The following is a 12,726-nucleotide window of genomic DNA, read 5'->3' as shown; positions in this document are numbered from 1 at the left end:
TTTTTCATATTTGTACAGTATAATTAATTTAATTAATAGTTATAGTTATTATATTGAAATAAAATGTATATTTAAGATATATAAGAATATATATATACACATGAGATTTACTTTCATTTCTCCAAGACATTACTTCATTTATTATAATTATTGTCATTGTGTTAATTACATAAATTTTTTCTTATCTTATTAACAATTTTCTAAAAATTATTTTATTTATTTTTTATCAGAATTAAAATTAAAGATAAAAGAACCAGCTTTAACGATTTATTTTTTTTGTTTTAATTTTATTAATGAAAGCTAATTAAGTTTCCAAAATTAGTGTTTTTAATAGTTTTATTTAATTTATTAATTAAAATTTTTTTAACTACATTATACAAATAATTATAAATAAACATATGTACAAAAACTATGTTTACAAAAAATAATAACTGTTATTTTTTAGATTTTAGTTCGTTTCTTTATAGGTTTCTCTTCTTTTTGCAATTCATCATTATTGTTTACTGTAGTTTTTGTAATCATTCCGGTATTTTTATCCTATAAAATGTAAATGCAACGATTTAGTTTATCAAGATCAAATCAATTAAATTGATTCATATTTTTTATCTCAGTATATACCACTTAGTTATTAAAAAAACCTTACCGTTAATAAATAATACATTTTACATTGAGCTCCTTGAATATATGTACTATCATCATTTACAGTATAGTCATCAGTATAAAATATTTCAATTTTATCTATTTTCGATGATGTTATAATAAAATTTTGGATACTATGATAAAATTCATATTCGTGCTTATTTTCCAAAACTAAATGGGCTATAATAAAAAAAAACATAGTCATATGAATAATGATTGTTAATAATAATTGAGTAATAATAATTGTCATATATAATAATGAAATTTTACCTTCAATAACAAAATTCTTTTTTAGTCGACTCAAGTTATCTCTAAGTACCAAAATATTTTTTATAACTTGGTCAAATTGCTCTTCTAATTCACAATCTCTTCTATTTATTTCTTTAGTCGTAGGAAACTGTGTCTTCATGATAGATGGAACAGATGAAAAAGCTGGAAGTTTTTTAGCAAGTCTTGAATACAATTCTTCACTTAAATATGGCATAAAAGGTGCTACGGTCCTCAAAAATGTTTCGAGACATGTAATTAAACAATATCTATGACTTTTGATAATGTCTTCTTCACTACTTTCCAAGCCAATTTTTGTAGCTTCTAGGAAAAAATCACAAAACTCATAATGAAAGAATTGTCTCATCGCTGAAACTGCTCGATGAAAATTTCTCTGTTCAAGAGAATCATTTACAATTTCAACCATTAATTCTAATCGACTTAATATCCACCGATCAACGGTGGATAAATTTTCAGGAAGCTTCACATATACGTCATCAGTTACCATTAAGACATATTTACTAGCTTGCCATATTTTATTACAGAAATGTTTGAATGTTTTGCATTCTTCAATAGCAAAATTAATCCTATCTTCTTTGATATTATGAGAGCATAGAGTAAACCGTAGAGAATCGGTTCCACACTCAGGAATACCTTGAGGAAAGGATTTCGCATTGACAGAAATAGTTTTTTTGAACTCTGCTTCATCAAGTAATCCAGATTCCAAGTTTTCTTTTGCTTTCTCTTTCAAACCAGAAAGACTAATGCCATTAATTATAAACTCCGGCAAAATTACATTACCCAAACTTTTTGACATCTTTCTTTTATGTGAGTCACAGAGTATTCCATGAAGAAGAATTTCTTTGAAAGGTAAAACACCAGATAATTCAGTACAAAGCATTGCCATTTTTGCAACCCAATAAAATAAAATATCTTGCCCAGTTTCCATTAAAGATAACGGATAGAATTGAAGATGTTTTTTATCAGGCCAACCCATCGCCGAAAGTGGAAGTAATGCTGCAGAAAACCAAGTATCTAAAACATCATTATCCTGTCGGACATCAGCACTTCCAAATTTTGTTTTTGATATCTGTCGTGCTTCCTCAATACTTTTAGCTACAATCCAATGAATTTCAGAATTAATTTCACAAGAATATGCTGGAACCTGATGACCCCACCATAATTGCCGCGATACACACCAATCTCTGATATTATTAAGTTTATCATACCATAATTTTTCATGCCTCTCAGGATCTAGTTTGAGTTCTTTATTTTTCACAGAATCCACAACTTTCTCAGCCATTTGTTTAGTTTTTATGTACCATTGCTCCTTCATTATATACTCAATTATATCTCCGGATCTTGAGCAAATGGGCACAAGCATCGCATGATCTTTAATATTTTTCAAAATTCCTTTATTTTTTAATTCATTGAGTATTTTATATCTAGCAACAAATCTAGGATATCCTTCATATTGTTTTGCATTTTTATTCATTATTCCATCTTCTCCAATTACTTCAATTTCTTCTAAATTGTGTCTTCTTGCTATTTCTAAATCCTGTATACTATGACCTGGAGTTATTTTTACTGCACCTGTACCAAAGTCTTGTTTGACAAATGAATCAGCGATAACAGGAATGAAAACTTCTCTCAAAGGATGCCAAACTTGTTGACCAATAAATTGTGAATGTCTTGAATCTTCTGGATGTACAGCAATAGCAACATCACCCAATAAGGTTTCAACTCTTGTTGTTGAAACTACGATTTCATCTTTCGAATCTTTCACTTTAAATACGATATCGATAATTTCACCAAATGAAATTTTTCTGTCATACCCAGGAACTTGAAGTTCAGTTTTTTTTGTTAGTGGAAGATAATCAACTTCAATCTCTGATATTGTACTTCTTAAAGCTGGAGACCAATTGACTAGACTATTGTTTCTGTATAATAAATTGCGTTCATTTAATATCACAAATGCTTCACTAACTGCATTATTCTGATCCTGTATTAAAAAAATTAAAGTTTATTGGAGATGATGATAAAATGAAATTTATTCACCATAGTTAAACTTACTTTGCTCATAGTAAAATATTGCTTAGACCAGTCTAAAGTTGAGCCTAAATTTCTCAATTGGTTCTCTATTATATGTCCTTTCTCATTTTTCCAATCTTCAACACATTTCAAAAAATTTTCTTTGCCTAATTCTAATCTAGTAACACCATTTTTAGCTTTTAGATGTTTCTCAACCATAACTTGGGTTGCTATACCAGCATGATCCAATCCAGGAACCCATAAAACTGAAACACCTTTCATTCTATTCCTATAATTCTAATTAATTAGTAACAAATATATTAACCAAAATTCATTATTATATTGATTGAAAAGAAAATTACCATCGTGCTAGGACATCTTGAATTGTTATTGTTAATGCATGACCTAAGTGAAGAGCTCCAGTAACATTGGGTGGAGGAAGAATCATAGTCATTAATGATTTGTTATTAAGAGGATTAAAAAAATTATTTTGTTTCCAGACATTATTCCAAAATGTTTCTGCATTTTTCGTCTCATACTTTTGAGGAAAATCTATGAAAAATGTATTCATCTTCAATGTATTTCAAATAAAGATTTTTTACATATAAAAAAAATATATATATAAAGCAATTATTTATTAGTCAATAAAAAATAATTCATTATTAATCGATTAATATGTTTTAATACAAACATTATCATACCGGCTATCCTTTCAACATTCAATCTAGAGCAAAAATTTCTACAAGAAATACTATTTTGTCGAAAATGATATAATTTGATCATTTTCAATTCTGGTTGATATTTATATGCATATAAACAACTGTTATTATTGGTTTTGCAAAGTAGTTAACGAGTATTTTTTACTGTGTTTATATTTTATGTCTTTGCACCTTGTGTTTATGTTTTCATGGTTTTAGGTTAGAATTATTTTTATTGAATAGGTTATGTCGCATTGTTTTGTGTATGTGGATAGAATTGGAGTAACTCTGGCAAGTGATTTGAAATGAAAATTGTACAATTACATAAAAATTATACAAATTTTCATTAAAATTCATTTGTAAATATGACTCATTGCCAATTTTTTATAAAACGTAAAAAAAGATACTGTAAAATGATAGTAAAAAAGGGTAATATGTATTGTGGAGAGCATCAGGAAGTATCATTAGAACTTTTGGAGCCAAATAATTGTGAAAAGTCTATATCTCAACCTAGAAGGATACAGTGTCCGCTGGATAAGTCTCAGTAATTAAATAAATTTCAATAATAAACTTTTATTTTCACGTGATTGTTTATAACGAATTTTGTTGATTTGTATATTATATTTTTTAGTACTTGCTATGAATCAAGACTGAAACAACACCTTAAAGTGTGCAACGTGAAACAATTGATTGACAGAAAGCCTGAGTATATTATTGATGGAATTAATAAAGGAAGTACAATTAATATTCCAAAACACATTCCACTTTGTAATCTTGAACAAAATATAATTGACAATGTAATAAGTAAAGTAGAAAAAGCATATGGTATGTAAATATATTTTCTTTTATAATTACACAAAAGAATATATTATTATAAAACAAAAATCTAATAAAATTTGTACTAGACATGTTACCTCAAGTTGAGGAACTAATCTATGAACATGAAATTCTCAAAGATGAAATTAACAATCCAACTTACGGTAATCATATAAAAAAGCATTTAATTCAAAATGCATCTTTATTATCTCACCTCAAATATGCTGGATTAGTGAAAGATGATACGTGTTTTATAGAGTTTGGTGCTGGTAAAGGTAATATAGTTCAATAATAAAAGTTTAGCATAAGACGTCAGTATCATGAAACAAATATTTTATAGACGATTTATATTTTTTTAGGAAAACTAACATACTGGCTAGCTCAAATAATAAAAGATATAGAAAAACCAACAATTTTATTAGTTGATCGTTCTAGTCATAGGTATAAAAAAGATAATAAACTAAAAAACGAAAAATGCCCAATAAATATCATCAGAATTCGAGCTGATATAGCTGATCTTGCCTTACATAAAATCGAAGATGTAAAAAATAGTACCCATAAAGTTGGCATTGCCAAACACTTATGTGGTGCTGCTACAGGTAATGTAGCTCTTATTTAGATTAATCATCCAATTCATTACTGCTCCGATTTCACAAAATAAATAATCGACGTTTATTTTAGATTTAATGATTAACTGTTTATGTAAACTGAGCAAAGAAGATTCAACAGGTACTATTGGACTAATAATAGCTTTTTGTTGTCATCATCGATGCGAGTATAATTCTTATGTAGGTAAAAGCTATCTAGAAGCATGTGGCTTTGAACCAGAAGATTTTCCAATTTTAAGTAGCATCGCTAGTTGGGCTACATGTGGATCTAAGAATGATCAAAAATTGAATACTTCAACAAAAATAAAGTTTGTATATTTTATCGTTCTTTAAACCGATTTTTTTGAAACATTTTTAAATAATTTAATTGCACATTTCGTTTACTAATTTATTGTGTAAATTTTTAGCGATACTTCTCAACTGGAAAAAAGGGAATCAATAGGTCGAAAGGTCAAATTGATCCTAAATTGGGGACGAGTCAAGTATTTGACGGAAATAGGATTTAATTGTAATTTATATTTTTATACAAAACTAGAGGTTTCTCCAGAAAATATGTGTGTTGTAGCGATACGAAAATAAATTAATTCATAATTTATAATATTTTTTTTAAAATCACTGTATATTTCTAATATACAATATATAAAAAAAAGTCTAATATAAAAGTAGATTATAATGGTTACAGTAAGTTATGATTGTTAAAATTTCTTGCATCTCATAATTTTCACTCTAAGAATACCAAAAACTTAATAGTGATTTACCAGGAGTTTGTGCTCTCTCATTAGCATCAGGTACATATGTAGAACTTCTGTGTTGATTCATTGCATCAATTTTATTTTCCAATGAAACAACTTTCGTTTTTAGATCCTTAACTTCGTTTATAAGTGTTAATACTAAGTTTTGTAAAGCTTTAATTTCAGATTGTTCGTTTGGTTTCGCAGTAGCCGTGCATTTTGGAGCAGGTGTTTTCGTTTTATCAGTTTGCGGTTTTTCTTGAACCGTTAAGTTATTTATACTCTTCAACAAGAATGGAATGTAAGAACCACATGAACCTAAAAAAAAAAATATTATATTTTATTTTATCTATACAAACCAGATAATTTATTTACCATCAAAAGTTTTAGGAGTTGATGGAGTCGAAACTTGAGAAATGGTATTCGATATCTTGTGTGCTTGTAACTCTTCCTTAGTAACTAATAAAAAATACAAGACATAAATCATTTATTTCATTTCAATAATTATTATAGTATAAACTGAATAAAAAACTCACAGATATAATTGTACAAGCTCTCAGGTTGTTTCTCAACATCTTTGATGATTTTTTCTATACGATTAGCAATTCCAACCATTTGTGATTCATTCATAGCTTGAAATAAGTTTAAACTAGGATCCCAAAAGTAATTTAATTTTCTTTGATGAAGACTGTCTCGTAGTCTTTTTAACATCTATAATTTAACAAAATATTTTTAAAAAATCCAATGAATTCCATAGTTAAGTAGTACATAATCATAAAAAACTCACAAATATTGTTAAATATGTTTGACTTGAGTTTTGAACATCAGTACTATTCAAAGCTGAACCCAATGCCTGATAAAATAACGTTTCAATATAATAACTTTCTAAAATTGGCCACTCCTGAGTGTCTCTCAGTTTCTAAAATTAATCAAAACTTGATAAAAATATGAATTCAACGATATAATTGATGTATTTTAAAAAAGATTATCAACTTTAATTGTTCTTATCACAGATTTGATTTTTCCAAAATCTTTCAGAAGTTTTTGTTCATGCCTATAAAAACAATATCGCCAATTTCGATGTGGTTGAGGTACATTTGTTAGAGGCTTTGGAACAAGATACCAGGGTACCTGTAAATCTTTGTATTTATTTGCTAATGACAAAGGAGGATCATTTTTAAATTCCAATACTGGTACTAAGTCTACATCAAAATTTTTTGATTCATATATGACACATAATGTAAAAGCTGGCCCATTTTTTCTAATTTTTATCTAAAATAATGACATTATATAATTACATTATGTGAAAAGATATCATAAATTATATGTAATATCGATGGCCTGCTAATAATTATTATTGATAGTATTAAAGTACATACTTCAAAAGGAAAGTTTAATTTTGATGGAAGAATTAAATATCCATTATTTGTTGGACTTTTTTCCAATGTATTTAAACTTTTTTGTGACATACTTTCAAACCAACGTCGTACTTGTTCATTATTTAAATAATTTTCAGCATCAAGCCAATTTTTTAATATTCTAATGAAGAAAAAAAAAATATTTTATCAGAAATGAACAGAAAAATACACTATCATTTATTTCAATTTTTTTCTTTTTAAATAATTAATCAATTATTTTATACTTATTATCTGTCCATTGAGATGATAAATCTTCCTTTCTAAATTTGATTCTCGCAAATCCAGGGCGACCTTTCTTTTAGTTTAATCACACATCAAAAAGAAAATTAATGACTCCAAATTAATATTAATGGTAATAATGTTAGAATTGTAATAAATGCAAAAGAAAAACTTTCGAAATTTTATTATCGCAATGTTTTATTATATAAATATAATTGAAACTTACTTCAATAATAGCTTTATCGATGTTAGGTAATTTTATAATTATATTTATATCAAACTCCTCAGGTTTCCCAACACGAGTTTGTTTATAAAAACTACCGACATACATTAAAGTCCTATAAAGATATTTGAAGAGATCATCTTTTTGTAACGTTTGGATTACATTTTCTGTAACCTAATAAAAAAATTTTTAAATTGAAAAACTTGTAAGTCAATTAATGAATTTATAAACAACTGAGTTGTGACTTTAAATCGTTTCATAAATAAATTGAAAAATTGCAAATTGCTAAAAAATTCTTCGATCATGTTATTAATTATTATCATTTGTTTTGTATTTAATAAACAATGAACTAAACTGATAAAATTATTTTTTTCTCATTAACAAACATTGTTATTGTCTCATCTGTAACTTAAAAAACATTGTTTTAATTTATGCATAATACAAAATAATTATTGTACCTCACGTAATAAACGATTATAAATATCTGTTTCTTCCTTTTGCAATGAAATCAATGGGCTTATTGTATTAAATGCTGTATCTTTAAACCTTCTGTTTTGTTCCTCTGCATTCATCTGCACATGTTATTTACACTAAATTAATTGAATTGTAGAAAAAAATTATTTTTATCTAATTATTTATTTTCAATATGAGTTAACCTTTGCAGAAATCATTTAAATACTTTGAAAAGAGTAAAAAAAATAAATTTACTTTATTTTTAATTGATGGTATCGAAAAATTTTTATAATCACTTTTTCATGAAAATTTTTGTCGATATTTTTAGATTTCCGGTTGCAATCAAAACTAAATGAATGTCAAGTTTTTTGACCGACCTTACTCTTGAACGAACATTGTTGAACTGTATGTATCACGTGATTTGACAATATATACTTGGTATCAGCAATTTCCAAGCCATATTATATCGCAGTTTTATGATAGAAACGTTAAAAAACTTTACTTCATAGCAAAAGTTTTTCCAGGAAGTTTAATTCTCCGTATAGAGAATAATAATATACATATTGTACGAATAGAAAATAATTATTTATAAAATTTTTTAAATCCAATTTTATTATTGTTTATATTATTAGGAAAGAATTATTATTATTATTATTGATCATTTTTTAAAAACATATTTTGGATAATTAGGAAAGGGATAGCCTGATTATTAAAAACATTTTCTAATTAAATATACCGCGCGTTCGATATACAAAGTATATTTATTATTAATGTTGATTATGTTAAAAATTAACATTCACAATTTTTTTTAAATACAGAATTCAATATTAACATATTGTATTATTTATAAAAAATGGGCTGTTACATTTTTTTTTTTAATTTTTTAATATAATTTTATGTTTTTTAAAAGTTTGGAGATTCTTGATTTTTTATCTTTCAACACCTTTTTAGTACGGTCAACTTTTTAACTTCATTATTAATTTCAATTTCTATTTTTAATGCTCATTTTACAATTAATTATTGAATTATTTTTTTAAAATTCATTATTTATGATTCTGTTATATGTTACTATTATTCAATAGTATTATTTTGTTATTTTATTCGTCAATTTATCAATACTTTTATTTGGATACATTTCGATTAATAATTTAATTTCTCACACTTAATTTGATAGTTATTTTTCATGTTACTATTATTGATGATTATTATTAACAACGAACCGTTATGTGCGTTGATTATCATTAGTCAATCATTATAACGTTGTAAGTTATTTTAACTTGAATATTTTTAATGATTGTTTTTTTTTTCTTCACCAATCATTGATAGTAAAATAATATTATTTTACTTAGGTCGGGCATATGGGGTAGAACGGTAGCGCGAAGCCGATCCGGTTGTAGCTGACGTCTTGTACGATTTCCAAGCGCGGCCCGATGAATCCTCTGCGAATTTAACGGATGAACCTTCTCTTTTCTCTTTAATTATAATTATTAAGTTCATTATTTAATTAAATTTATTGTATAGTTAATTAATATTTTATTTATTGGTTTATCTTTTATATATATAGAAATATATGTTTTCAAATATAACTGCTCTATAATATATATTTAATGTGCACTATCAAATTATTTCAAACGATTGAGATCGGAGTAAAGTTGAATGTTACTTTTAATGTAGTACTTATTAACTATTTTTTGATGAAAAGATTTAAGGGTAGCAAATTATTTTACTTACCCGGATAATCTGATGTTTCGTAATAATCAGAAGAACGAGATGTAGGATCATCATCATATTCATAAGACGAGTATGCTGACGACGTATAAACGTCTTCACTGTATTGTAAAATATAAAAATTCAAATTTCTACATGTATCAAATAGTTTTTTTTTATAAAAACAAGTTGAATAAAACAAATCATGCTTGCAGAAAAATTTCCAAACATCTTACGAAGCTGTTGGAGAGTAATGCCTATCAGCATATCTGCTACTACTACTTGAAGATCCATGATAATCATAACTATGATGAGTACGACTTGATGATGGTAATGGTTCTTCATATCTATAAACAAATAAGCATATTGTTTGATATTTTTTATAAAGTTCGTCTCACTGCTTAAATAATAAATCACTAATTCACTAACCCATAACCCCGATTCATGGCAATCCTCGCTCGATCTAAAATCGAGAAAACTTTTGATTTATTTGAAGTTGAGCGTGTAGATGAACTCCGAGATACGGGCGGTGGTGGCATGACTATAAAATCCGTGAAAATTAAATAGTAAATAAAGGTTTTAGTTATAATGAAAGAAATGTGGTAAACAATTACCATGTGCTGATGAAGGAGGTCTGACGGTTCTAGGTGACGGTATAGGTCTAGATCTTAAGATACTCGATGATCTTAATGAAGGTTTAGGATCATCAGGATTGGCACTTTCAACCATACTCAGTTCCATTTCTCTCATTTGTTCTTGACGGATAATATCATTACTATCGGGAATTAAATATTTTCGGAGTTCAGCAAGAGCATAGGCAATTCGAGCATGAGCCTCAGCTGGTGGAGCCAACACATTGATCTCCACGTGCAGGTCATCATTCAGGTGAGCATATTTGGGGTCTGAAGACTGACGAAGTTCCTCCTCCTGTTTGGTAAATGATTTAAGTCATATATAATTCAGTTGTACTCCGGTCCATTCGCTCTCTTCGATCTTGTCCTCAAAAAGGGTCACGTGGAATTTAATGCTACCTTATGCAACACTATTTTAGATATTAATTTACCACGAGGACACATTAATTTTAATCGAATTATCCTCCTGATACTTTTATTTATAAATAAAAAAGATGAAAACAAGCAAAAAAAATCTAAATAATCCTGAGGGATCGTAAAGGAAAATTTATTTCTCTGTTGTTTCTATCTCTTTTTATCTTTTTTCTTCATTTTCTATTGCTATGTTCCTCGTCTTTTTATTTTAAGTCAGTCTTTCGGGATATTTCAGTACATTTTTTACAATCGGTAAGTCCTAAAAGCTTGGGTTTCAGTACAATATACCTGGGGTTTCTTAAATCGATCTGCTCAATTGGATAATTTATTGCAGAACCATGTGGTAAAAGATCATCAAGTATTTTTAAAAGCAAAATAAAAATACCCCAATGCGGATATAAATATATTCCTAGAAAGTTAAATTGAAAGAATATATACTTCTTGCCTTCTTAATAAATTGGAGAGTTTTAAAAATTAAAAAATAATTCAGAATGAACTTTAGAACAAAGGGAAGATAACTCAACTATTCATCCTCGAAATATAATTTACACGTGTTCCTTTCATTTACCTTTTGTCTATCTTTCATCGATCCTCTACCCAACACAGCCATCTTACACATAGTTTCTTCTTGTAAGCGTTTCATTGAGTTTCCTTTAGGACCAAGTAACTTTCCCACGAAGTTAAACTATAGATCCATATACAAGAATTTTTATTCTCTAATAAATTTTGTAATACTCATATCAATTGTTAATTACACTTTACAATTACCTTAGGGTGTTCCCTAACTGGAACTAAGACTTTGACACGTAGCCTGATTGGTTTCTCATGGTAAATATCAACGTATTTTTGATCTTTTATTGGTTTTGATTCATCCATAGGATTTCGGAGTCCTGAAAGAATATTGAACATTTAGCAGCTAGTCTAAAAAATGACAACTCATTTTCTATTTATATTTTAATTGAATTGTCTACTATGATAAAAAATTTAAAAACGGAGTCATGAATAGTTGATTTAACATTGAAAATTCCAATATAATACTGTTAAAACTTGTGACATTGAATAACATATCTAAAATAATTGGTTTTTTGATTTATTAAATTGAAAAAATAAAGGGGATCGTTGAATGTTCTTGCAGATATCACTGTGAGGACACTTGACAGGCTAATTTGTGGAGGACATCGTTTTGATCATCTAGACTCAATTTATGATTTAATTGCAAACTATTGCCGGGCACAGTGCCATCTTTAGCAAATGAGTAAATGTCAGTCAAATAATATTTTAGAAACAAATCATCTTTCAGAGTTTTTACACTCATATTATATTCAACAGTGAAATGAAATTCTTAAATATGTTTTATTTAGAGCTTGAAAATAACTTGATAGTAGTATTATAGCTAAAATTGTCAGTAAAGCAGACAAAAAATATTAAACACCTCCATCGAGAATTCTGTCAAGAGAATCTTGTGATGAACCTTCGATTGAAGAAGTTCTATCTTTTTCTGTAACTGATTCCTTTCTATATTTGTCAGCTTTACTAACAGCATGATCTTGTTCATCTCTGTCTTGTTTTTCCAACGGTATTCTTTGCTGAGAATCATTTGCTCCATTACTGTTCTCGCCATCACCAGCATCGTCTCCATCATATTTTCCATTACTTTCTCTATCCGTCATCACTGGTGATTATTTTATCAGAGTATAGTCAATAATAGAACTTTAATTATACAATACACAATTATTTAGTTATTAATAATTAACAATGACTAATTTCAAAAGAATGTAAAACACCAAGTGTAAGGGTAAATAGCAACAATGGCGATGCGCAAATTTTCTGCGCACGTTACGCTCTCTGGCGAAGGCGGAAGAAATATTTT

The 12,726-nt window shown here is 27.5% G+C and overlaps 3 protein-coding genes across 12 annotated transcripts; 1 reads left to right on the top strand and 2 right to left on the bottom strand.

The window, feature by feature from the left end:
• Positions 1-402: 402 nt before the first annotated feature.
• Positions 403-3,959, bottom strand: LOC118068404 (valine--tRNA ligase-like). Its single transcript, XM_035085774.1, has 6 exons — positions 3,639-3,959; positions 3,300-3,489; positions 2,980-3,226; positions 910-2,908; positions 644-819; positions 403-537 (listed from the first exon to the last, which is right to left on the bottom strand). Exons 1-6 carry the CDS (start codon positions 3,718-3,720, stop codon positions 442-444), a joined length of 2,790 nt encoding a protein of 929 aa, XP_034941665.1. The 5' UTR covers positions 3,721-3,959; the 3' UTR covers positions 403-441.
• On the top strand, positions 3,873-5,654 carry LOC118068407 (tRNA:m(4)X modification enzyme TRM13 homolog). The gene is made up of 6 exons (XM_035085785.1): positions 3,873-4,179; positions 4,267-4,460; positions 4,541-4,726; positions 4,811-5,050; positions 5,133-5,367; positions 5,467-5,654. Exons 1-6 carry the CDS (start codon positions 4,001-4,003, stop codon positions 5,636-5,638), a joined length of 1,206 nt encoding a protein of 401 aa, XP_034941676.1. The 5' UTR covers positions 3,873-4,000; the 3' UTR covers positions 5,639-5,654.
• Positions 5,655-5,690: 36 nt separating this feature from the next.
• LOC118068405 (KH domain-containing, RNA-binding, signal transduction-associated protein 3-like) lies at positions 5,691-12,664 on the bottom strand. Of its 10 annotated transcripts, XM_035085776.1 has the most exons (13): positions 10,425-10,455; positions 10,240-10,351; positions 10,047-10,157; positions 9,835-9,932; positions 8,109-8,222; positions 7,654-7,824; positions 7,433-7,503; positions 7,170-7,329; positions 6,784-7,062; positions 6,578-6,709; positions 6,327-6,501; positions 6,166-6,249; positions 5,692-6,108 (listed from the first exon to the last, which is right to left on the bottom strand). In XM_035085776.1, exons 2-13 carry the CDS (start codon positions 10,241-10,243, stop codon positions 5,786-5,788), a joined length of 1,722 nt encoding a protein of 573 aa, XP_034941667.1. In that variant the 5' UTR covers positions 10,244-10,351; positions 10,425-10,455; the 3' UTR covers positions 5,692-5,785. The 10 variants fall into 10 exon arrangements, 8 of the variants coding, with proteins under 8 accessions (XP_034941668.1, XP_034941670.1, XP_034941667.1 ...); XM_035085777.1 differs by lacking the exons at positions 9,835-9,932; positions 10,047-10,157; positions 10,240-10,351; positions 10,425-10,455 and adding an exon at positions 8,307-8,604 and having other exon boundaries at positions 5,691-6,108; XM_035085779.1 differs by lacking the exons at positions 9,835-9,932; positions 10,047-10,157; positions 10,240-10,351; positions 10,425-10,455 and adding an exon at positions 8,400-8,604 and having other exon boundaries at positions 5,691-6,108.
• Positions 12,665-12,726: the final 62 nt, after the last annotated feature.

This window comes from Chelonus insularis, unplaced genomic scaffold (genome assembly GCF_013357705.1).
Source record: "Chelonus insularis isolate UGA/USDA-ARS -01 unplaced genomic scaffold, ASM1335770v1 contig_3_pilon, whole genome shotgun sequence".
Lineage (NCBI taxonomy): Eukaryota > Metazoa > Arthropoda > Insecta > Hymenoptera > Braconidae > Chelonus > Chelonus insularis.
The sequence above is the reverse complement of the archived record's forward strand: the minus strand, read 5'-3'. Positions and strand labels throughout refer to the sequence as shown.

Excerpts from the sequence above, each read along its gene's own strand:
- LOC118068404 (XM_035085774.1), bottom strand. The coding sequence starts at position 3,720 with ATGATCAAATTATATCATTTTCGACAAAATAGTATTTCTTGTAGAAAT. Across the intron at positions 3,490-3,638 it reads GAATGTTGAAAGGATAGCCG|ATTTTCCTCAAAAGTATGAG; the intron begins GTATGATAATGT and ends CATTTTTCATAG. Across the intron at positions 3,227-3,299 it reads CAAGATGTCCTAGCACGATG|GAATAGAATGAAAGGTGTTT; the intron begins GTAATTTTCTTT and ends TTAGAATTATAG.
- LOC118068407 (XM_035085785.1), top strand. The coding sequence starts at position 4,001 with ATGACTCATTGCCAATTTTTTATAAAACGTAAAAAAAGATACTGTAAA. Across the intron at positions 4,180-4,266 it reads TGTCCGCTGGATAAGTCTCA|TACTTGCTATGAATCAAGAC; the intron begins GTAATTAAATAA and ends TATATTTTTTAG. Across the intron at positions 5,051-5,132 it reads CTTATGTGGTGCTGCTACAG|ATTTAATGATTAACTGTTTA; the intron begins GTAATGTAGCTC and ends CGTTTATTTTAG.
- LOC118068405 (XM_035085776.1), bottom strand. Across the intron at positions 9,933-10,046 it reads CATTACTCTCCAACAGCTTC|TGAAGACGTTTATACGTCGT; the intron begins GTAAGATGTTTG and ends TTTACAATACAG. Across the intron at positions 7,504-7,653 it reads TCGATAAAGCTATTATTGAA|AAAGGTCGCCCTGGATTTGC; the intron begins GTAAGTTTCAAT and ends TTAAACTAAAAG.